Source organism: Canis lupus, chromosome 22, assembly GCF_011100685.1.
Source record: "Canis lupus familiaris isolate Mischka breed German Shepherd chromosome 22, alternate assembly UU_Cfam_GSD_1.0, whole genome shotgun sequence".
Taxonomy (NCBI): Eukaryota; Metazoa; Chordata; class Mammalia; order Carnivora; family Canidae; genus Canis; species Canis lupus.
In genome coordinates, this window is record NC_049243.1 from 50086127 (window position 1) to 50111169 (window position 25043).

A 25043-nucleotide genomic window follows, 5' to 3' on the forward strand; every position below is an offset into this window, starting at 1 on the left:
CCCCTCCCTCCTCACCCCACCCCCGCCACTCCGTGCAGGAACTGCAGCCAGTGTGCCACGCAGGGTGCTCGCGCGCTCTTGGCAAGGTGCCTGGAACCCAAGCGTGTGCCCAGTGCACTGGCTAGGGCGGGGGCGGAGGGGGTTGAGTTGTACATGGGTGTGTGTGTGTGTGTGTGTGAGAGAGAGAGAGAGTTGTGTGTGTGCGCGCGCCCTTGCGTTTCAGACCTAGAGGCCACGTTTTTACATCCCTTACCCTGGCCTGCGGCCTGTGTGTGCCAAAAAGTAGTAGAGGCAGGGAGAAGGAGACCAAAGAAAAAGGTGCAAAAAAGATCACCCATGGGGGCAGTTGGGCATGGGAAGCCTAGTCTCTCCGGTCTTGCAGACCCGCCGCTGGAGGAGGGGGCTGTTCTGGCACAGCGCCCCGACCCGGCCTGAGGGTTCCGCCCTAGAGCAACGCCTCCAGCTCCCAGTGGGGCTGCTGTGTAGGCCGCAGGCCGAGGCTCCCGCTGAGAGATCCCAGCTCCCTCCCCGCCCGGCGCGCAGAGCCCAGACCCCGCTGGAAGGTGGCAACTGCTTCTGCTGCGGGATTGCTCTGGAGGGAAATGTAACCGCCCCTTATCCTGGAGCCCGAGGGGACCCCTGAGGGGACACAGGCCCTAGGTGGAGAAGCCGACATTGCAAACGGATCTAACGTTAAGGATGCTAACCCCCTGCCCTCTGCAGCAAGGGCACGAGATACTGCATCTCCCTTCACCTTCTGGGTACCTAGTAATGAAGGAGAGGGCCCATGTCCATCTGGAACTCCACGCCAGGAGCCAGAGCCTCCCGTGGGGGTTCTGGCCCCAAAAGTCAATCCACCAGGGTACCCTGCACCCCTCCTCCCTCCCCCCCTCCAGCCAGCCAGGTCTTGTTTGTCCTGGTCAAGAACTGAGAGTTCACAAAGTTTCTTAAAGTACTCATTTCATGTATGTCACAGTTAGTTAGCAATAAGCTCCATTCCTTTTTTTTTTTTTTAACGTTAGTAATTTCCAGCTGCTGAAATACACTTCCATTTGATTTTGAGTCAAATGCTTGGCAGCGGGGAGGAGAGAGGTGTATTGGCTCGGTTCTTGGGGCCCTTAAAGAGAACTCCCTCTGTCTGGGTGTTTGGTCTTCCCTTGCCGGGAAGGAATCCTGACAAACATCTTCCCTTGAGGCTTGCTTGAGGTCTCAGTTTCACCGTCTGTAAAATTGGAGTGGAGGAGGTCCTTGGCAAAGCTCCTTTGTGCTCTGGGAGAGGAGGAAGTCAGTAAAGATGCCTGCTTGCACCAAGCTTTCGGTTTTCTTTGCACAAACCAGCTCCTTTGTAAAATAACACCTGGCCAGACTGCCTCGCGGATTTTTGCAAGGCTGGGGTTTTAATGTTCCCCACGCGAGCCAATGACAGAGAGCGGGTGTGCCAACTCGGCCGGTCCCACACGGCCCTGGTCCGCTGAACTGCACTCTCCCACCTGTGCCCAAAGTGGTGCCCGCCGGCGCCCTCACCTCCCGGCCGGGGGCAGATGTTCCCAAGTTGTTCCCGCCTCCCCTCACCCGAGCCCTCAGCCCTCGGATTCCTTTAACGCCTGCTGAGGACTGCATCCCTGCCGCCCTTAATGCAGGATGGGCCCTTCTCTTCAGCCTCCAAATGAGAAGTGACATTTGCACTGGGCTCAGCCACCGCGTGAGCACAGCGCGGGGACACAGGCCCATTGACCTAGTGGGGCCGAGGGGCCGGCGGGCTCGGCGGCATCCGAAGCTGCCTTAATTAATACCATCTTAAATAGTCCAGCAGCCACCGAAGACAAAGTTGAAGAAAGACTTTAAGGCTGAGTGCCCCTCGACAAGCTCTTTTTCCCCGTGTCATTCAATATTTAATGCGCCCGCTTCTAATGCTACTACTGGTGTTCCTTTCTCAGCGAGGACATTATTTTTTCACGGTGCCCATAGCCAGGGAAAGCCCTTTAGGCAAAGAAAATCAAAATGTTTGTTGTTTTGGATGACTTATAACTCTTGTTTAACACAAGCACTTTCAGCAAAGTATAACAGGCGCAGCCTCCAAAGCAAACAACACAATCCTTGTGACAGAGTCAGACACAAAAAGCGCATTGTCTTGCGGACTACCCCTTTTCTCTGGTGCTAGATGGGGGCCTGTCTCCGAGTGAACACCACGATGCCATTTCACTTTTGAACTATTGTTTTTGAGTTATGCCATGTGGTCAAAAGGAGCGAGAAGGGGGTTGTTTCCAGGCTCATAAGACAAACGAGTTGCCTTTTCATTGAAATCCCCCCGCGATCCTTGAAAACGGAGTTTAAATGTCACCTCCGCCTTTCTAATGGGCACAGGGCTGGAGGCGACCCTTCAAAGCGCCCGGGTGATAAACGACCCTTATTAAATATAGCCGGGACCGCTGGGAAAGTCCTGCGCCCGGCCAGCACGTGGGAGAGCGCCCCTCGCTGGAGCGCCCCAGACGGGCCGGGCCTCCCCTGCAGCCGAGCGGCCCGCGGCCGGCCGTGGCCCAAGCCCAGGCTCGGGGGCGGGGTGGGGAGACCGGGGTGAGGGGGGCCGGTTGTAATACAACTTCTTATCTGCCGCCCCCAACACGCCGGTGCGCCCCCATCCCCAGAGGCTCGGCGTGAACGCTCGGAGCATTTCCCCCTGACTTCTTTTTGTCCGTTGCCGAGTGGCGTCTGCAAGTCTGAGCTGCAAAGTTACTGATTTGCAGGCTGCATGTTAAGGCAGTCCATGTAAGTAATTTCTGCGGGCACCCCGGCAAAGGAGAACAAATCGCTGACAAAGGCGAGCGCTTTCGATTCAGCGGCGTCGTTAAGGCAACCCCAAAGTATTCCTCCTATAATAAGTTCCACTTCAAAGGGTTTCTCATTCAGCGGTGACTGCTTCGCACTTTTATTAAGTCCGGGCTTTTTCACTCGGAGGAATCATCTGTTTGGTTATTTTTCATCGTGTTTATTTTTCACCATTCACACAGTACTTGTATTAAATAAACAAAGAACAATCGCTCTGCAAATAAAAGTACTTAGGTGGGGAGAGAAGGAAGAGGAACTGGAGCCCGGGCGCCCCTTGCTCTGTCCCCTCCTCTAACTGCACCCACCCCACCCCCACCCGGCCTTCCCTCCTCCTCTCCTATCTCCCTCTCCCCTTTCTGGCGAGCTCGGACGTTCTATGGGCCACCGTAACAAGTGGGTGGAAAGACCTAGGTTATTATAGGTCGTGCGTGTCATATTATATGGGTGATATTACATGTAATACCTATATTTCCGATGAGGTGAAAATTGAGTGAGCTACGTGGGCATGAAAGTGCAGGTCACTGCAACTGTATCTTAATAGTGTCTCGAATGGCTGTGGACCCTCTGCCAGGGACTCCCCTGGCCCAGCCCATTGCCATAGCAATTCTGAACACTCGGTGTGGGTGTACCATAAAAGCAGTAGTTTGAATTTCAAAGAACATGCCTTTGAACTTCTCCCTGCCTGATTAGGCACTTGTGCCCTGTGTGAATGCGTGTGCCCAGGAGTGTTTAGGCGTGGGCATGTGGGGGGTGATCTGTGAGTTTTTGTTCAGGTAGGGAAAGTGGTGTGCTGGCAACCCCAGGGCAGTGTCACTGTGGGTCTCCTTAGCCATCCCTCCAGCTCTGGAGGGTGGGTTTTCCTGGCCATGTGTCTATTTTGGTAGATGATGGGTCCTGTGATGTGACAGGCTGAAAGTATTAATAAGTATCTAGATTGTTTGTTTCTCTTGTATTCAGCTATCTTTTTCTCTGACTCAAATGATCTCTCTAGAAATCAGGTTCTCTCCTCCTCCTCTCTCCCCCATTTTCTATTTCCTAACTGAACTGGGCTAAAAAATACTTCTGGGGGAACATCTCATCCCATTTCAGAGAGAAAGGAGAGGTACATAGATGATAGATAAATAGATGATAGAAAGATAGAAAATAGAGAAATAGCTAGCTAGATTAGTTGCCAGGTAGGTAGGTAGGTAGGTAGGTGGGTGGGTGGGTAGGCAGAACAAACCACTCTTGTCTCAAAAAACTTCCACAAAATGCCGGATGTAAAAGACAAGAGTGCAATACAAACATGTGTGCAGATAGTTGGGCCTCGCCTTCAAGGACTTTGGGCCCCCTGTTCCTGTCCCCCAGCGCTATCCCTCTTGTGTGGCCATCTCCAACTCCTTAAAAGAATATAATTCCCACCCTCAAGCTATTCCCGGTGCTTTAGATTTTTGGAGCATTAGTTCTACCAAAGAATCATGAATGCGGTTAAAGATAAACATAAGCCACAAATAACCATGCGTTTGAAGATTCTCCTAGCCTGGAAAACAAAGGTAGATGATTTAAAATGTTTGTGAGGGCCACAAGGGCCACGCTTTGCCTAGAAGAGATGAAGTCTTTGATGATAGCCAACTTAGTGTCAATAAGTGGCTTTCTTTGAGACATATTCAGATGGGAACGTCTTGCTTGCCAATTGCCATAGAAATCTTAACACACCATGAAGATTGTCCAAGCGCCAAGCCTTCCGTTCTGGACTAAATTACTTTGAAGTGGCGCAGGACGAGCAGTGGTCAATTTTAACTCTATAGACTGGACAGAGAACTCTGGGAGTGGGAGATTGTGCGTTTTAAAGCAGAAAATAAGAAGGGGAAACTTGTTTTATACACTCTATACAAGGTTCTGCTCATTGTCAGATATCTTTTATCTTTTATATTTCCCATGAATGATTCATGTCTTGGTGGCTTTGTGTCACCCCTTTCACCAGAAACTTCATTAGAGAGCTATAAGTTTTCCCATTGATTGGGGCCCTCAGCTATGAGTGTTTTTCTCCTTCGTGTGGTGGTTATTGTCATCTGGCTTAAAACAACTCTTTGCAACGTGTTTCACTTTTACTACATTTAACAAATCTTTTAAAAACCGCCATAACCTTATGGAGAACTGCTTGTTGACATTACTACCAATTGTTTTTTCTTCATCTTTTTTTTTTTTAACTATTTGCCTTTTATCCCTTTTGTATCAGCTAACCGAAAAACAAGCAGAGGATCAAGTGGACATCCAATTACATCAGTTTGAGCTACTTGGATATTTTGTTGCCATTGAATCTAATTTCTAGCTAACACTGCCTACTAAAAAAGCTGAGCTAGGCTTCCTAGATCAGCTCAACTTGCAAATAACCACAATCCAACTGGATGCTGCCTGCCCCCCCCACCTTCCCCAATACCTGATGGGTAGAGGTATTTGATGCCCACTATTCGTTCACCAGGTGTTTTTAACCCCGCACCCATGCCAGCTCCTGATTTCACCTTTTTTGTCTGGTAACCTATCACTGTCCCTTCAGCTTTTCCTCAGTCTTTTTACCCTTTTACGTCAGAAGCTAGGCACCAAAGAAATGCTCAAATTCACTCACCAGATTTTCACTGATTATGATCACTAAGGATATTATTAACAAATGGATGCAGTAACCCCTAAGACTTATGCTAGTGTTACATGCAACTTATAGGGCTTAGTATTCATAAGTACATTGTATTTTCTAGATTAGATTGTAAATTAAACCAAGCTGTAAAAATATTTTATTGCTTGGGAGAGGCTAAGAATAAAGAGCTCAAGAGAACCCCAATGTTCACTAGTCAGCAACCTGTTCTGTTTGTAAAAGAATGGCAGAAAAATGCCATTAGGTAAAACATAAGCAATACATAGGAAGAATACCTTTATTAAATTTTTTACTTCATAATCATTCTTGCTTTCTTTCTATTGGAGGTACACATTTTAAGTTTTTATTTTAGGTGTATCAGGAACCAATAGATCTGTGGCAGAGTAAACCTATGCATGGCAAAATACATAAAATACATATTCCTTTGTTTCATAATAAATAAACCTGTAGCATAATAAAGAATAGTGCAAACTACCATTGAAAAAGTTGTATAAATAAAACAACTCATTATAAATCAGGAATATTTTGTTCTAATAAGTTTACGATACATAAATTATCCCCCCAAAGTTCATACCTATTTTATCTATTTGAAAGAGCTTTGAAAGTGAATAATACGAAAATCAAATAAACTTTAAAAATGTAGAATTATTTTATATTCAAGTTTTATGGTCTTTTTCTTTATAAAGGAGGGTCTGCATGTTTCATATTCACTGTAACAATCTGAAGACAACATTGAAAGGCTTTCAAAGTGACAGCACCATGCACTGTACTAGTAATATAATATATCTATAAACTATATAGAATCTTGTCAACACAATGCAAAAAAGACATGCAGGAAGAGTCCTGGTTTTCACATTACGTTGTTCATTCAAGTAAGCTTAAAAATATATTCCCCCATTTTCTTTCCTTTTTTTTTTTTTTAAATAAACCGTGTGTCATAAACAATCCTTCACCAAAATGTATAATATAATTCTTTGGTGTGCTTTGAACTCTTCCAGGAAAAACAAAGGATGATGTCTGAAAATAAATTAATTCAACTGTACAAATAATAGTGTTCACATACAAGTTATTAACAATGACAAGACTACATCAACCACTCACAGCACACAGAACAAATTTCTACAAACCCTGGGGAGGGGGTGTCTTCAGGGTCTCTGAGGATAAATTAGTGCTCTTTAGTATATTTGTAAGATGTTTATGATGAGCTATATTTTGCATGAGATGTGTTGCACGAACTGAAAATAAATTGACTAAGAGTTATTGTCCTAGGTCCTTGACCTTTTTTATCCTAGCATGACAGCTCTGGCAAAGGTCACACATTCAACAATGTTTGGTGGTAACTATAAACCCTTAAAAAATTTTAATATGTATAGCAACTCCCTCCCCTCTTTTAATGTAAATCATACACTTCACACACTGTCATTTTTAAATGGGATCCAGTTGCGTGTGCTCAGTGCTCAGGTGGGAAAAAACTCATGAAAAATGCAGTTTCGGGCATTGAAAAATAAACACTTTTTTAAAAGGCTGATACAACAGTATAAAAGAGGGCTTGGCCTGTTTTAAAAACAACAGCTTTTCCCAAAAATAGGCATGTTGCCAACATCACACCTCCTTAGACTTGCCTGTTAATTTTGACATCCCCAAGAACTTATCTAAGACTTATCTCTTTATTACACGAGAAGTTTGCACACAGTAAAGAGGCAGCATCTGAGATTTCAGATTTTAAAAAAAAAGAGAGAGGAAAGGAAAGCACTTGAATTTCTTCTATTTCACAAAATATCACAGTTTCACAGTTGTCTACACAGCAGCCTTTTCTGTTCTCCACTTTTGCTGAAACAATCACAGTAGCACAATAAATGGAGACGTCTTAAGGCTGCTGCATCTTTTTCGTTTTAAATCATACAAGCGTGGTACCAAGGAAATAATCCTGTATAAAAATAGTGTGTTAGGATGAGATCAGTAAGAAAAGAGTGGAAATTTAAAATTACAATTATTAGAACTTAAAGGGTTTTTACAAATATTTTTTGGACACATGTACAGTCTAAGATCTGTTGGCAATGCAGCAAGTGTGTGGTTTACAATCAAGGGGCCTTTTTTTGGAATTCGGGCCCAAGGAGGAGGCAAGGGGGCTCTAAAGAAGCCCACGTTATGGTGTTAAAGGCATTCTGGAGGCACTGCAGGAAATGCAGAGGGCCTTGTTGCTCTGTGGAGTTGACTTCAAGCTTTTTCTCACTCCTCTCAAAGTATACATGTATTGTATTGGCAGTGTGTATCTCGATTAACCCTTGGTACATTTTGCTCCTAGCCCTGTCCCCCTGCAACATACAAGTCCAGCTTGGTTGGTTTTTTGTTTGTTTGTTTTCTAAGGAAAAAAAAAAAAAAAGCCCAAATATCTTAATTAAATTAATTAAATGTACAAACACCATAGGGTTTCATACTGAATAAATAGGGCTAATTAGACCCGGTGGCAAGTCTGAGTCAAGGGTTTGTCTCAGGCTCGGCATTGTCCCAGGTTAGGATATGGTCCAAGGACTCCCACTTATGACTTATTTTTATTATGACTAGTAAATTCTAATGTATCGTCCGTGCAACTTCAGAGTTCCCATATATCTCCTCATCTTCAGACTCCGAAGTGGTTCCATTACTGGAAGGTGTGTGAAGGTGGCTGGGGGCTCCACTGGCCTGGCAAACGTACCACTCATTGAGGTTGGTCACCTGAGGGGATAGAGTGCTCGAGCGACTCCTGGTTGGGTCCAGCACAGGAGAAACGGGGGCACCCACTGGAGTCCCCACTGATGAGTAACCAAGGGCTCCTGGAGAAGGTGGTGGGGACTTGCAATGAATCTTCATGTGTTTCCTCAGAGAGCTGGGGTGAGTGTAGGACTTGTCACAGCCTCGGATCTTGCAGTAATAGGGCTTGTCGCTGGTATGGACATGGGAATGCTTCTTCCGATCACTGCTGTTGGCAAACTTCCTGTCACAGCCATCAAATTCACATTTGAAAGGCTTTTCCCCTGCAACAAAATAGAGGGAAGGTCAACAATTGCTTTTCAGAGACCCCTCACTTGATAAGAGAAATCCTGGAGCAGAAATGTGAATGCATCTTCCCATTCTCTTGAAGACCAACCCCAGGCCTGGCTTCTCTTCCTAATCCCTATGTTCCAGAAGGCAAAGGGGAAGGGATACTCCAGGGATGGGCCTGTCAGTCCCTGGGTTACCACAGGGCTCAGGGGCAGGAGAGCCAGAGTGTTGAACCAGCCAGTGTGCTTTGAACTCTTGGTCCAAGAAGCCACACTGAAACCCTACAAGTACCCAAATACCCGATCCTCACTGCCCTCAGGGTCTGTACCTGCAAAAACACAAGCAGATCCCCTGTCAAAATAAATGCTGATAAAATGATTCTTCTAAAGCCACAGCTTGGGTGAAGGATATATAAAAAAAAAAAAAAAAAAAGTAAGCACAGCCACTAAATTAAAAGTGAAGTGGGGGTAGTGCCATAAAATTACAATAATGGCATTTTGTGTCAGAGCGGCCCCAGGATTCTACCGATTGGAAAAGAAATGAAATAACGCAAAATATCATTCTCTTCAGAAACAAAGGCACCTGTGAAACACACAATCCCATCACTAGATTTTGTATAAGCCTGGCAGGGCAGAGACTAGGCTGACGGCCTCTTCATTCTACCACCTTCCCTCCCAACTTGCAGGGCAATTGAGAGCCTCTGGAATAGAACTTTAGCATGTTAATAAAAAACCTCCACCAGAACCGAGCCCATACCTGATGCCCTGCAGAAACAGATGCTGACAGCTTCCTACCTTATTTAATAGTCAGAAAAGGGACTATTATTTACCAGTCTTTGGCCCACTGCCCCTTGAAGCTGCTCTAACCACCCCAGGAACACAATGTCTTTAAACACAAGGCCCCTAGAGCAGGAAGCGGAAATGCTTAATAAGACAACTAGAAATTCAGCCACCATACATTGGTATTAAAAAGGAAAAAAGGAAGACTGCAGATAACAGTATGAATTTTCTCTCTCACTAAGTATCTATGAACTTGATGTATTTGAGTCATGATTGAACAAGTCATCTCTTACATATTACTGTTTAATAATATTTCCCTCATATTTACATGATTTTAAAAATAAAGTTGAATTTCTCTACATTACCGCAGCTATTCTGGTGGCTTGCGAGGTATGGCTTTTTCCTTGGTTTGGGATAATACAGTTTTTAAAAAAACGAACAACTACTAAAACAGCTCAGTGTATATAAATTTTTGTGGTGAATTTTCTTCTGCAAATATTTCAGTGCAGGGTTTTCTGTGTTTTGTTTTGTTTTTTTTTAATTTCACCAATGATAACTGCTTCGATGCCAGAGCGTATTAACACAATCTGAAAGTATTCAGATGGCTGGAATATTACTTATCCTACCTAGAAAGACTGTTTAAACATGAAATTAGATATTATTCAAATATAGGTCCTGCATTGATCCAGAGAGGAGAAAAACACAACAAAACACAATAATCACAACCTTCTCTGCAGATGAGCTGCAACAACAAAAAACGTTAATTGTTTTTTTATCAAAACATCAGTTATCTGTCCTGACTTGTGTTCTACTTTAACTCGAAGATAATACTAATTTAATACAACATAATTTTTAAAATTGTCATCAGCCTTTCTTCAATTGGTAGGCCTAAGTGGTTTTATTCACCCTATGTAAATGTGCAGTGTTGTTTGGAGTTGTTTTCTAGGCTGGCTATATATCCCGGGTTGTGAAGAACACACACAGCTTAGACACTGCTGCCCTGCCACTGCCCACGATAAAGAGAATTAGGCCCAGTGAAGGGAGATATGGAATGGGGAGGGGGGGGGGGAGTAGAAAAGGAGGGCCAACGGAGAGGTAGAGGAAGAAAGTAGAAGCAGGGGGGAAAAGTGGGGGGAAAAAAGTGAGGGTGAAAGAATTGCCTGATTTATTCAGGGGGCCTAAGAGGGCAGTGAGCAAATTCTAGCTAACTGGAGAGGGTGAGACCCCAGTGTTTACATTTCAGATGCGGACAGAGGGGTCAATCAGAACTCAGCTCCTTGCAGAATCTGAGGGAGTAAGGGATGCTACGTGAGCCACCCTCAGGTCTACCAGTTGCCTCTCCCAGACAGAACTCGAGTCCGGCCCGGAGGAAGGCTATAAACCGAACTGGGGGCACGTGGGCCAGGAAATGGGCCTTCGGGAGCGACCGGGGAAGGCCTCCCTTTGATCAATCTGTTCCGGAATCTCGGATAACCCCCAAAAGGGAGAGTGCCGTGGCAGGGACGGGGCCCGGATGGCCCTTCTCCGCACACAGCGCCCCGGGGCTAAGCGGCAGGCGCGGGCTGGAGCACGACCGCGAGGGCCGGCACCCCTCCCCGAGGGCCCGGCGAGAACCACGCGGCCCGGGGAGCCGGGCTGGCAGTGCACCCTCGGCCCGGGCCCGGCGTCCCGGATCTCCGCCCCGCCGCGCGCGCCCCTCCCCGGGGGCCTCCGGCCGCAGGGCCCACCTGGGAGCCGGCGCTGCTCCCGCGCCTGCAGCTCCGGCCGCCGCGAAGGCAACGTCCGCGCCCTCGGAGGCCTGGAAAGGCGGAGGCCCGAGGGCGCAGGCTCAGCTCTCAGGGCGCCCGCAGGGGAGCGCGCTGCGGGCAGCCTCGCCTCCTGCGCCCCGCGCGCCCCGCCGCCCCGGCCCCGGGTCCCTGCCCTGGCGGCAAGCGCTGGCCACGGGGGCGGGCCGCGGAGGTTTTCCAAAAGCCTCAGGGGGAGCTTCCTTTTGGAAAACTCTCGAGGGCGGTCTGCTCCCGACGAGAAGAGCGCGGCCGGCCTCGGGAGCTCCAGGGGAGACTTCCTCCCAGGCCATCATCGGTCCCCAGGCGGCCGGCCGGGTGTGGGCCGACAGGCGCAAGGCCCCGGGCCCCGCCTTGGCCGCCCTGCCCCGGCTTCCCCCCAGGAGCCCCAGGAGCCCCCGGTGCCCCCGGCCCCGGCCCCGGCTGCCAGCCAGGCGTTGGGCCCACGCGCGGAGGCTGCCTCCTCGCCGCCCAGCGCCGATAAATCAGCCAAGTAATTACTGAATGTAAACTCCAGTTACTTAAGTGTCCTCCGAGGGGTAATATTGTCTGTCCCTATAAATCCCGACTGCTCGCGCTCACCAGCGCTTCCCACCAACCCGCTCATCCGTTCCACGGAGGCACACGACGCACAGGAAACACCCCACGGTCCCACGCCGCAGCCGCCTCCACTGGGGGGTGGGTAGGATGGGGAGCTGGGATGGGAGGGGTCGCCGCCGCGCCGGGGGGGGGGGGGGGACAGGTACCAACGACGGCAGGAGACTCAGCTCACCCTGTCCTCCTCCACCGAGGGCCTTTTTTGAAAGGACAGAGTAAATTTCTCGAGCAGCTTCTAGGACACGTGTGAATGTGTGTGACAGAGCTGTGTGATGGCGCATGGGTGTGTACGAAGTGTGCCTAAGTATAGAGGTAGGTGGAAGAGGAGGGTGTCCGAGCATACGTGTTCCCGGAATGAGGCAGAGGTGGGTAGTCTGAGATGCAGATGTGTGAAGTTGTTGACGGGCCGCGTGCACGTGAAGGAGTACCTGTGGGGTGCGTGAGTGTGCGCGTGTGTGTGTGTGTGTGTGTGTGTGAAGGCCTGGGGGGGGGGCCCAAAGGCGCATTCCTTTGGCATTTCGCACCACGCCCCGGAGACCCCGAACCCCTCCCCTCCTGTTAGGGCCACAGTGAGCCTGGCCTAGTGGCCCCAATACCGGAGTGAATCCCACGTGCCCCCTTGCACGCGGGCTCTTCCGAGCACGGCGACCGCGCGGGGTCCGCCACCGGGTGCGGAGGGAAGAGCCACCGGGGCGGCTTCGGCTCCAGCCCTCCTTCCCCAGCGCCCTCCCCAAGTTCCCGGGGCCGGGCGAACGTGGGCTGCCGACCGTCCTGGGCGCCTTCCTGCTCCGACTGCTGCTGCTTCTGCTCCGGGGCGGCGGCGGCGGCGGCTGGAGCGCGTTGCCGGTCCCGGCGAAGGGGCTGTGGACGCGCTGGAGACTCCACCGTGTGGGAACCCAGCGCGGGGCCTGTGTGTGCTATCGAATTACTTATTCATAGAAAAAAAAGGGGGGGAGAGAAAAAAAAGAAGTCACATGTCCGGGTTATACGTATGCGAAGAGAAGCAGCAGAAGTAGGGAAAAATTAAGGCGAGCAAGAGGAGGAGGAGGAGGAGGAGGAGGAGGAGGAGGAGGAGGAGGAGGAGGAGGAGGAGGAGGAGGAGGAGAAGCAGCGGCGGAAGCGGCGGCGGCGCGGGAGGCGGCGGCGGCGGCGGCGCGGCCGGGGACAGACACCCACCTGTATGAGTGCGCTTGTGGATCTTGAGGTTCTCGGAGCGCGCGAAGACCTTGCCGCAGCCCGGGAACGGGCAGGGGAAGGGCTTCTCGCCCGTGTGCACGCGGATGTGGTTGATGAGCTTGTATTTGGCCTTGAAGGGCTTGCCCTCGCGCGGACAGTCCTCCCAGAAGCAGACGTGGTTGCTCTGCTCGGGGCCGCCCACGTGCTCCACGGTGACGTGGTTCACCAGCTCGTGCATGGTGCCGAAAGTTTTGGAGCAGGGCTTGGCGCCGCCGGCCGGGGGCGGTGGTGGCGGCGGCGGCGGCGGCGGCGGCGGCCCGGCCAGCTCTTCGGGGTCGATCCACTTGCAGATGAGCTCCTGCTTGATTGGCTGCCGCATGTAGCGCAGGAAGGCCCCGGCCGCCCCTGGGAGGTGGGGGTGGTGCTGGTGCGGGTGCTGCGCGGGCGCCGGCGGCGGCGGCGGCGCCGGGGGCGGCGCGTGGTGCTGCAGGTGGGGGCCCGGCCCGGCCGCCGCCGCAGCAGCCGCGGCCGCCAGGTTCAGGTTTAAGTTCACGGCTCCGTAGCCGTGCAGGGCGGCGGCTGCAGCGGCCGCCACCGCCCCGTAGTGCGCATCCCCGGAGCGCGGCGCGAAGGGCGGCTCGGCGCGGCCGTACAGCTCAGCTGCCGCGGCTGCCGCTGCCGCCGCCAGCCCCAGGCGCATCTGGCCGTTGAGCGGGTGCGGGTGGCCGCCGGGGGCTCCCGGAGCGTCGTGCAGCGCGGGGAAAAGCGCCGGGCCCCCGCCGCCGCTGCTGTCCGGGCCCGCGTAGGTGCCGCTGGCCGAGATGAACATGCCGGCCGAGTGGGGAGGCGGGGCCGAGTGCTGGGGGGAGCCCGTGCCAGACCGCTGCTCCCCTCCGAGCGGGACCCCGTGCATGGCCGCCGCGGGGGCCGTGGCGAAAAGGTCCCTCCGGAGGACGAAGTCCCTGCTGTGGCCTTTGCCGCTGCTGCCGCCGCCGCCACTGTCGGTGGTGGTGTAGCCCGAGAGGGCAGGAGGAGGGGGAGGGGGAGGGGGAGGAGGAGAAGGAGGGGGAGGGGGCGAAGGGGAGGGAGGAAGAGGAGGGGCTGGGGGCGGGGGCGCGGAGGGCTGCGCGCGGCTGCTGCCCCCGCCACCCGGGTAGGTGCAGGCGCCGGGGTGCGTGTCCGAGGCTGCAGCACGGGCGGCGGCCGCCGGCGCCTCGGGCTGTGCCGGGAGAGCCTGGGAGGGAGGGCTGAGGCCGAGCGCGCTCGCCTGAGCCATGTGCTCGGGTCCGAGCGGAGTGATGGCCACGCCGGGGTCAGCGCTCAGGTCCCGAGGGCGGAGGTGCGTGGCTGTGGCGCGGCCTTGGGAGTGGGCGGGCGGGCTGGCCAGCGCCGGGAAGCCTGTCATATTCTGAAGCGGCCTGGCCTGAGCCGTTGCCAAATCCGCTAATCTCAGCGCTGGCGGGTTCCTCTTGCTCAAAGGGGGCTCCATCAGAACTACACAATCAGACCCATAGACCCTCACTGGGGGGACTTTTTTTCCCTCTGCCCACCTTCAAAAACATGTATATATTAGGCTCCCTTTAACTTCTTTGTCCTGGCCTCCTAACTCTGCTTATTCCTGTTCCCACTCTGTCCTCCAGCGATTGGCAGAGCCAACACCACATTTGAGCTGCACAGTGGGACCGAGATTTTGGAAATGGCACGGGTGGGATTGGAGGGAACAGCGTGATTGGCAGCAGCCACGGCTGCCGGATTGGCTCCCATTCAGGCCTCCGGCCCAGCAGGGATCCGCCCCCGTGCTCGCCGCCGCCTTCGCTTTCGCTTCGCGCCCCCTCCTCCCCTGGAGCCCTGCGTCCCCGCCTTCCAGGGGGATGCCCAAGTTGCACTTGCAGAAAGTTTGCGCTGGGCCTGCGCGCGCAGCGCCCCGCGTTCCCATGACGCTCCTTTCGGAGACCGTGCGCCGGCACGCGGCCGGAGGGAGCGGGGTGGGTGGGGGCTGGGAACCCCCCCACCCCGGGACAAAAGATGGAAGGGGCATAGCCCCCAACTTCAAAAACCTCCGCCTCGCCGCACGCAGCGTCTCCCCCAGCGTGCAAACACTTTCTACCTCCTCCATTGGAAGAGCGCTGGGCTGCTCTCTGGAGGAGGAAGGTGAACAGAGTATAACCCGTCGTCGTACTTCTAGAGGTGATGCTAGAAACTTCGTATTTGGGAAGGACACCCAATCTGCCGAGCGCTCACGTAGGGCGCAGAGACAGGCCCTCTCTGAGGACGGATATTAAGGACGTCCTATTGGTTGCAAAACAATTTAGGTGATTTGGCTCCGCAAGACACCAGGTGAAGTCAAAATAAATATTTCCGAAAAAGGAACCGTTTTACCTCGACTTTTTCGCTCATGCAGTCCTTTTCAACGTGGTTCAAAGGAGTTGGCTCGAAGTGTAATCTCACTGCTCGTCAGTTCTAGATCTGCCACTTCCAATTAGATCTACGGGAGGGAGGGAGTTGGGGGGGGGGGAGCGTCGGGTAGCGATTCTAACTTTTGCCTTTCTGAGATACAGTGGCAGGGCAGGCCAAACAGCATCTCTCCGGAGGGAAGCGGCTAAGTAAACAATATCCTTTACGCAGAATTTCTTTCCGTCCCAGAAAGTACTCCATATGTGTGCCTCAGTTTCTTTGAAAGGACCATAAATTAAAATTAATCCAATAAAGTGAATATTTTAAAATCAAGCTATTTATTAATAGAATACCTTTTACCTTGTCATCATTTTATAATAAACTGATATAGTAGGCGAGATGTCTTATTTGAAAACTATAAACTGGCCCTTTTTTTTTTTAAGTGAGCCCCATTCTTTCCAAGCGATTTGTTACCACACCTCTTTAAAAAGAGAACTAGGTTCCTGCGTCACTTTTGAGAGGGTGGAGAAATGTGGCATCCCCAAACTTTAGGGTTATTGCTGCCCAAGTGTCACTTCAGCTCCTTTGTAGGAGCTGAAAATTTTGTGATGTTCTAAGATGCTCAAAAATTAACGTCAGGGTTTTTAATTTTTATTTTGTTGCCCTGTATAAAATTACTTGTAAATAAAAAAAAAGGTGATAATGACTTAAATATGATCCCCCCCCTTGGAGATACAAAAAAAAAAAAAAAGTTATCAGGTTAATTCGTTTGCAGTCCAAGTAAAAATAGACTGTGTAGAGCCATCATCTTTAGGGTCCTGGGAGATAGATGGTCCTGAAAAGTGGTAAGAAATATTTTCAAAAGAACTGATTTGATAGTCCCATTTACGTCGGTGTGAGCAATGTTTAACAGGGAACTTCCCCGTGAGCCTTGGGAATGTCATTCCTCTTATAAAACTGACAAGCAAACAAAGAAAATACTACAATCAAATTTCAAATGGTTTTTTTCTTTAATTTCAGTGAAGTTCATATATGGGGAAATAAGAAAGGCATGAGTGCAAACACAACGAAAAAAATTAATAAACAACAGAGACTAAATCCGCATCTGTATTTGGAGAGGATGAGTCCTTTGACAATTTTCCTTTCAGAGACTTAAAATGTCTCTAGCCAACCAGGCAAAAGTGGAGCGAGGACTGCCATCTCTTTGGATGGTTTATGGGGGAAGCATCATTTTTGGAATTGTCACCACTGTCTTCATCCTCTCTCAGAACATTTCAAAGGAGTTTCCCTTATTTGAATTCCTTGGCAATGAGCATCATTACTTCGATAATAGCTTTGCATTCAATCCTGCAGGTTATAAGTAAAAACAAACCAAAAAAAAAATGAACGACTAAAGAAGAAAATAAACACAACCTACCTTTTAATATGGACTATTGAGCATTTTTATTGTGCAATAAAACGGGTACCTCCACCCCCTTCAAAATAGCTTTTCCTCAAAATTATAACTGCTTTGTTTTATTGAATTGCTGAAATTTAATGGTTTAATGGGTGAAGGCATGAAGGAAAGGCTGTAAAAATGTGAATAATAGTGCAGCAGAGCCGTGCGGAATCTGGAACCCGCCTCCTTGTACAACTCTTGTTAAACACAGCATGATATGTATCTGTCATCGATTTAATATGTCTTAATTCAAATATAGCTCCCTGATCAATTTCTTTTTATGGAAGCCTTAAAAAAAAACAAGTCTTTCTTAGGAAATAATAGAGGTTTGGGTGGTGATTGGAAAGAGGGATATTTACAAAGTGCGTTTAATGAATATTTGCAAATTTATGGCCAAACCCAGACTCTAAAAAGATAATTGACTCAGGTAAATCGACTTGAGATGCTAATTCTTAAGAGAAAGAACTGAGAGCAAAATTTCAATCAACACCAATAAGGCGCCAATAAACCGCCTGCCAATTAAACCTGAGAATAGGCCTAGCTAGATGGTCACCAGGAAGGCTCGCAGTGGATTTCCGGGATTGCCTTTCTTTATAAAAGGGCTTTTTATTTTGTAGACGCGCTTTTTGTTATTGTGATGACCCGCCTGACCCCAGGTGCGCTGTTTCTTTTTCAAGCCATTTGTGAGCCAAATCAAACCCCTTAAATCCCGAGTTTCTAAGGACCCAATAACTGTGTCACACTTCCTAAATAAACACCAGCAATTTCCAGGGCGTTCAAGAAAATAATAATAATGGTTTCAAAAAAAAAAAAAAAAGAGAGAGAGAGAGAGGATAGAAGTCAGTTCCCATCTGTGGATTCAGCCCCATGTTTCCGCGGTGGTGCTGGCTGTCAGGGCCGACCCTAAAACTCGAGCCCTTGTCTGCGCTTTTGCAGCAAAGGTGCTGTGTAGGGGGGCAGCGATGTGGCAATCTATCGAAATGCCCTTTCTGGGGTCAACAGGTGCTCTTGGGGAGCGTCGATTTTCAGACTTCCCTGTTGCACCCGGAATCCCAGCCTCCTTCCAGAGCCAAACAAAGGCTTGAGGAGGCTGAGGAGGTACAGTAAACGCCGAGCTGGCCCGAACCCGGCGGCCCCGCCGCGCTCAGCTGCCTTGAGGCTATGGGACCGGGTCTTGAGGATGCCCAGGCTGGCCGGCTGGCTTCCCGCTGCGCAGGGGCGGGGGTGGGGGGTGACTGAGGCTCCCCGGAGCCCTCCCTTCGTTCGTCTCTGAGCAGAGCCAAGTTTCCTTGTGATGGGTGTGGGCGATTAATAAACTCTAAGGGAAGTGAATTGGACATTTCCTGGCTTTTGAGCCTTTGTTTGATTGTTTCTGCAGGCGGAGGGAGGGCATAAGCCGGGGACGGTGAGGTGGACAAGAAAGGATCTGGGGGACCCACTGAGCTGCCTTTTATTGCCTTTGCAATTGCTTTACCGCTGGCCAGTCCCGCGTGGTTTCCGCGAGGGCGGCCTCCTTGCAGACGGACTGGGTGCCTGGCGGGTTTGAAGCACCTCGTGCCATTTGGGCCGCGCCAGAGGCACGTTCAAGGGCGAACAGGGTGCCCGGAATTACTCCAGGGATCAAAGGACTTTCGGAGCCCGGCCCCAGGGCGCCAGTGGGACTCAACCGGGAGGGGGAGTCACTAGCCGCACCCCGAGAAGGTGGGGAGGAGTACACTCAGACCCCTCGGAAGCCCAGGCAAAGTGGGCTCAGGAGCCCATAGAGGTTCCTCTTCATTGAGCTTTGTCTTGCCGGAAGTGGTGAGGACTTTGGGTTCAAGGCTTTTCTCAACTCAGGCTCGCTAGGCGTCTAGGCAGCCACTTCTCTTCGGCCCCTTGCCCGGCTTGGTCTCGGCAAATACCAGCTCCCCGCCCTCCCGCCTTCAGCACTCGCGGTGCAACCACCTGGGAGCTCCGAGCCAGCCCTGGGCCTTGGGTGCTCCCCGACGCTGGGCGATTCTCAGCCCTCTAAGTGTCCCTCCGGGGCGGCTCTCCTTCTGCACTTCTGAGCTCGCCCTCTCAGGCTTAACAGATACCTGCCGGGCTAGGAGTAACCTAAAAATGTGCTTCTTGCTAAAGTTCATGATCCCTGTCCCATGTACCTGGACTTAATGAGGATTCTCTCTCTCTCTCTCTCTCTCTCTCTCTCTCTCTCTCTCTCTCTCTCTCTCGTCTTTCTAAGGCACAAGACCGAGATTCTGTAGCTGTGCCTGAAAGGTTGGATTCGGGGTTTGTTTATTTTGAATAGTAAGAAGGGGGACCCATCCCATGTCTACCTGACCTTGGTGCTTAAAAGCCCTTGAAAAATTATGGCTCTCTTTACTTCCCCATTACTAAAAAATAAGTTGGGTAAAAATGGCCTGTCATCAAATATTCTCATTTGGTTATCAATCATGTTTACCCTCTGAGATAGGGGTTGTAGGAGAATGGCCTTTGACCCACATTTAACCATTAGGTTTGGTAATTTCGTGGGAAACGCCTAATTGTTACGCTAGAAAATATGCTTAGAAGGTCAAAACAGGAACCACAAAACCCCCTTACATGTTCACGGTACCTATAACCACCCAGGATTTATGTTGGATCCAAGATGTGCCTCTCTTCCCTTCCATTCTTTATCTTTTAGGATGTCTTTGGATGGGAGATAAAGGAGGAGTAGAGTTTGCGTGGAGTTTTTTGGTTTTTGATCCCAGATTATCGTGGGCACTTCCCCCTGTTCCACACCCCTTCCAATAACTATACTTCAATATTTGAAGAAGCTGTTGAGGCAAATCAAATAGTGACACGTTGACGGATTTACTTGTGGAAGCAATATGGTTGACATATGGCATTGTTATTTATGAATGACAGCATAAATTGTATTACAAAGTCTATTGCAATAATACTGCAGTTTATTGGAAAGCTGCTCCCCTGTCACCAGTATTCAACCTCCCTGGATGTAGTTCATTTAGGAGCCCAAAGGATAACGGTCCTCAAAATAATTAAACACATTCTTGTAAGCTAATGCCTCCCATTTTCTATTTTGTTTTTGTTTTGCTTTGTTTTGCAGCCGTAGAAAACACTCCCATCAGGAAAGAGGGGATGAAGTCAGGACAATTAGTTAGTTGTCTTCCTTTTTGCAAAACCACAATCACTGTCACGTAGAAGTGTTGACTATTTTTTTTTTCCTGAGTCCCTAGTGACAAATAGACAAACATTTGTATTCCTATCACTAAACTACTGGTGAGCATATATTTTATATAGAGACTTTTTATAAGTCCAGTTACAGAACAGTAAATTTTAACAGTAGGAAGAAGAGAAGAGTATTTTTAGCAGACTGGAGAGGGCCCTGTCCTATGATACCTCCCCACCTCCACTCAACCTCCCCCTTCTAAAAATGGCATTTAAAAGTTACAACAGAGGCTGAGATTTTCATCATTTCCCCTTCTTTTACATTACAAATTTTCTCTCTCTCTCTCTTTTTACATTATGCTTCTCTAAAGCTCTGACAAAGAACTTTTGTTCGAGGTAGGTTTTAGAGAGGGGGCTCCCCCACCACACATGTGGTCCTTCAGGGTCAGGGGTCACCCAGCCCAGGAGAGGCTGAGAGGGCTAAATCAAAGGTATTCTGCAACTTAATATCCTGTTGATGATCTTGTTGAATTTATGAGTCTGTGATACAGAGGATGGTGCTAAAATCCTCTTTTTTTGGCGGGGGGAGGTATGGTGTGTATAGACAGTTGATTCCACATTTGTTTCTCCCATCTTTACCCCATTCCCACTTCTTTCCCTAAGAGGAAATTAAAAATTTAAATGATATGGCCACTGAGTGTTTCAGCTTTCCAATTCAAAGGTCAGTTTTGTTTGCTTGTTTGTTTTTTACTTCTTCTGGTCAGCAAGACACACCTATGTGTGTGTGAGAATGTGTTGTGTGTACATACACATTGTTTTTATATTTTGTGTGTATGTACACACAACATACCGGTCATGCTACAAAAGAAGTCAGTCAACCGTTCACAGAGGCCCTTAAACCGCAATGAGGTGCTCAAGGGTGCCTGGGTGTTTGAAGGGATTTGCCGTTTTTTGAAGACAACCTGAATTCTCTCTGGCACTGCGGGGTAAGGGGACACCAGCCCATGCGCCAGGGCCAGCCATGCAGGGCCGTCCACAGACAGCAAAGCTCCGACTCTCGCCAGCCCCAGGCACCAGACCTGGCAGGGTCCATGAGATTATCAAAGAACAGTTTTGGAAAATTTACAAAGAGGGGACATATTTACCCGATGGAGACAGTCGTGAGTCCCCTGCGTCTGACATCGCCAAGGCGGGCCCTTCCAAAGACCTGTTGAAAAATTGATCACAAACAAGGTGCAGAACAATCTTAGCCGCTTTTTTCCCTTCGGCCAAGGAGCCCAAATCTACTTTTGAGGCTACGACTCTGAAAGCCTTTGCAGGGATCCCTCCCCCCCACCTTGCTTTCTTGCGCGCGCCCTCTCTCTCTCTCTCTTCCCTTTTTCTTCCTTAAAACAAAACAAAAAAACAACAAAAAATCGTGTCATGGGAGAAAGGCGTTTTGCGGTTTGTAGAGAAATAAAGCACTTCTAAGAGGGGGACTGCGACATGACTTTGAACTTGGCTCAGCTCTTCTGTGTCCTGCAGAGAGAGGAGAACTGGAGCTGGGGAAGAATAGCCAGGAGGGCCCAGCCTGCGGGCTCTCCGGCGGGAATTAAGGAGCCTGCCCACTACTCGGCCGCGGGCGGCCCCCCGAATCCAGCCTGAGCGAGCGCCCAGCCGCGCCAGCCGAAGCGCGCGGACGCTGCAAAAGGGGAATCAGAGCGAAAAGGAGAGAATGGGGCAAAGAGAAGGCTGAGGCGGAGGACGGGGACGAGGCGACAAAGTGTGAAAGGAGGAAAACTTGAAGTCTGGTGCCTTGATAAAAGGGGGGAAGTGAGGTTTTTAGATGTGCAGGTCTGCTATTTTCACGACCAATCTCTAAGAAAATACTTTATTTAGTAAATATTTTTGGAGTAGGCTTTTCCAGTTACTCCCACCCCCCATAGAAATTAATGAAGAAAGTAAGCAAGTGTAAAGGCTGTGCTGTGGGCAATCTTTTTATTGATTCAATGTCCAGAGGCAGCCTTTCTCCTTGGAGATCTCTCTCTCTCTCTCTCTCTCTCTCTCAATGCCCTCTCTGCTTAGGGGGCAGTTTAGCATCTGCTTCCCCTCCCTCCAACAGAGAGGTGTGTGGAAATGAACATTTCCTCCTTTCAGGTAAGGCGAGGATCTTCAGCTTTCAGACAAAAATCTCGGGCTTTCAGACAAGATGACCCAGCCTCCCTCCTTCTTGCCCCCCTCCAACCGCAATTGGGTGGGGACATCGGGAGGGCACAGGACATCTGTAAGCAAGGGGCTTCGGCCAGCTCCGACCTTCAGAGAGCCGCTGAAGCCGGGAGTGGCTGGCTGCCGGCGGCGCCGGCGGTAGAGAGACCAGGTTTTCCCGGCAATAGCGAGCCGGAGTTGTCATCCCGCGTTTTTGTTGATTCCATTTCACCATGAAAATTGCAAATGCATGTCGATTCTTTTCTATTCTTTGAATTTTATTTCAACTCGAAGAGATTTGTAAATAAAAGCAGTTCTCTAGCGAGCTGGGCGAAGAAAGGCGCTGGCTTGAGGCCTTTCATTCACACCTCTGCAGCCTCCCGGCCCGGCGAACCCTCTCCGGTTACCTCCGAGCGCAAGCGTTCCGCGGCGGGACGGGAAAAGTCCCCAACGGCCGACCAGGAGCCCGGGGGGCGGCTGTAGCCCCAGGGCCGCTGGGCGGGCCTGGAAGGGCCCTGGGTCCCGCCGGGTCCCGCCACCGCCCGAAGGTGGGGTCGGGCGTTCCCAGCTCCCGCAGAAGGAGTGATAAATATCTTCTAGAAGGTTTCAGCCCTACAGTCTGGAGGTTTCTTCTCTGGGGGCCCTGCGCCTGACCCTCAGCCAAGCTCCAGCCTGAGCCTTGCTTCGCCGCGCGCCTCCGGCGTCCCCATACTTCCCACCCCACCGTAGCAGCGGCCGGGGCATCTGGGCATCCACCTCCAGGACCACACTGTCTTTAAAGGGCTTCCAGTCCACCCCCTCCGTCACGGGGGCCGCTGCCCAGTGTTTACTGCTGTAACCGGAGCAGGACGCGAGCCGCGGGGGGAGCGAAGCGCGCGGAGCTGCGAGCGGGGCCAGCGCCAGGGCGGGGGGCGGTGTCTGGGTGAGGGTCCGGAGGGCGGGGGGCAGGGGCAAGTCTGGCTTCCCCTAGGCCCGCCATCCGGCCCCCGTGCTTTCGATGCCACAGAGTAAGTTTAAACGGGGGAGGGAGCAGGCAGGGCGTGCCACTCGCTCCCGGGGACCTGTCCCCGGGCCGCTCCCCGCCGCGTGCTCCCGACTGCGCCCGGGGCCTGTCGGATCCCGGCTCCGGCCACCTCCCGCCCGGCGCGCCCGGTCGCTAGCCGAGTGCGCGTGTGACCGCGGCTGCCCTTTCGGAGCCCGCCGGGGCTGGCTCGGGTACCCGGGAGCCGGTGGCCTCTGCAGAAGGGCTCGAGTGCGGGTTGCAGTCTCCTCTGGACCCAGCCAAGGGCACGGTGACCCCGCGGCGCGGACCGGCGACACGCGGCCCTCCCGGCTCCGGGGAGAGCCGCAGCCGGCCGCGGAGGGGAGGCGCGGCGCCGGGCGCGCGGGCGAGGAGCCGCCGGCAGGCCGGGCTGGCTGCGACGGTCCGCGGGAGCCGCGGCTGCGGGGGCAGCGGGGAGCTCCGGGAGAGCCGGGGAGGAGGGGCAGGCCAGCCGCGGGGCGGGGGCGCCGGATTGACGGGGCCTCGGCGGCCAATGGCGACGACGGAAGGGCGGGCGGGGCGGGAGCCGCCGTTAAAGGGGCGGTGTGACCGGGAGTCCCGGCCTGGAGCGGGAGGGAGAGCGGGAGGGGGAGCGGGAGCGGGGAGCGGGGAGCGGGGGGAGGGGGACGGAGGGGAGGGGAGGGGAGGGAGGGGGCGGGGGAGGGAGGCCGGGGCGGGAGAAGCGGGGGCGAGCGGGGGAGAGGAAAGGAAAAGGAGGAGACAAAAAATTAAAAATAAATAAATAAATAAAAGGCTGCGGCGCCTGCTGCAGCGCCCACCGAAATAAGCAGAGGCGGAGGTGGACCGCGGAGCCCAGCGCAGCCCAAAAGTGGGGAGGGACCTGCTTTGGCCTCTTCGCACTCGCTCGGGTCTCGGACTCCGGTCGGTCCTCGAGAGCGCGGCTGCCCGCTCGGGGTCCGGCGCCTGTGGCCGCCCGGCGAGCGGCGGCGAGGGCAGCGAGAGAGCTGGAGATTACTTTTTTATTGTTGTTATTGTTTTTCAGCCTAGCCTCCCCTCCTCCCCTCCCTCTGCAAGCCTTCTCCCCTCCCACATCCCCCCTCTCTCCTCCTCCCCCGCCTCCTCCTCCCGCACAACTTAAAGAAAGAGGGAGCGGCGCGGCAGCCTCCTTCATCTGGGGGAATTCGTGGCTGCCGCAAGTTTACTACGCGAAGCACAGCCAATGCCAAGCGCGGAGGACGCGGAGGGCTAAACACCGCGGCCGCGGCGCGGAACAATACCGGCCGCGCGCGGGGCGGCGCGAGTAGGGCCGCGGGGGAGGGAGCGGCCGACCCGGCGCGCCTGGGAGAGGGCGCCCGGCCTCCGCCCGCCGCCCCAGGGCCCCCGCCGCCGTCAGGTGGAGCCGTGGGCGCGCCTGGGCCGGGGCGCCCCGCGCGGAGCTCGCCTGCGTCCCCTCCTCGCGCGCCTGCCTGGCCGGTGCACGGCCACCGCGCTCGGGCACCGTGGCCCCGCCGCTGCCGTGACTCCATTCTGCGGGCGCCGCTCGGCGCTGCCGGGCCCCGGGTCCGCGGGGCTTGCGAGCGAGTGAGTGTGTGCGTGCGCGCGCGGGTGCGCGCTGGGGTGGGGGCCGCGGCGCTGCGCTCGCCCCCCTCGGCCCCCCTCTCCACTCTGCTCCCCACACCTCCCTCCCGCTCCCTCCTCCCGCCCGCCCTCCCCTGCCCTGCCCGCCCGCCCCCGCCGCAGCTCCTTTAATACACTTTGGTTCTCCGCCTGGCTTTGGACTCTTCTCCTCCTCCACCTCCTCCTCCTCCTCCTCCCGCGCCTCCTCTGCCGCCGCCTCCTCCTCCTCTTCCTCTCCGCGCCTTCGCTCCGCGCCCGGCCGCCCGAGGCAGATCCAGGCGGCGGCGGCGGCGGAGGCGGCGGGCGCAGGAGCGCGGCTCCGCGGGCTGAAGCCGCCACCGACTCCGCCGCCTGCGCTCGGAGCCGGGCGGCCGCCGGACGCGCCGCGCGCGGGGCGGGAGTGGGAGCGAGGAGGCGCGGGGCTCGCCGGGGCCGGCGGGGCGGGCGG

The 25043-nt window shown here is 52.7% G+C and overlaps 1 protein-coding gene across 1 annotated transcript; it reads right to left on the reverse strand.

Moving 5' to 3' along the window:
* Window positions 1-5714: 5714 nt before the first annotated feature.
* On the reverse strand, window positions 5715-14523 carry ZIC5 (Zic family member 5). The gene is made up of 2 exons (XM_038569958.1): window positions 12813-14523; window positions 5715-8469 (listed from the first exon to the last, which is right to left on the reverse strand). Exons 1-2 carry the CDS (start codon window positions 14299-14301, stop codon window positions 8027-8029), a joined length of 1932 nt encoding a protein of 643 aa, XP_038425886.1. The 5' UTR covers window positions 14302-14523; the 3' UTR covers window positions 5715-8026.
* Window positions 14524-25043: the final 10520 nt, after the last annotated feature.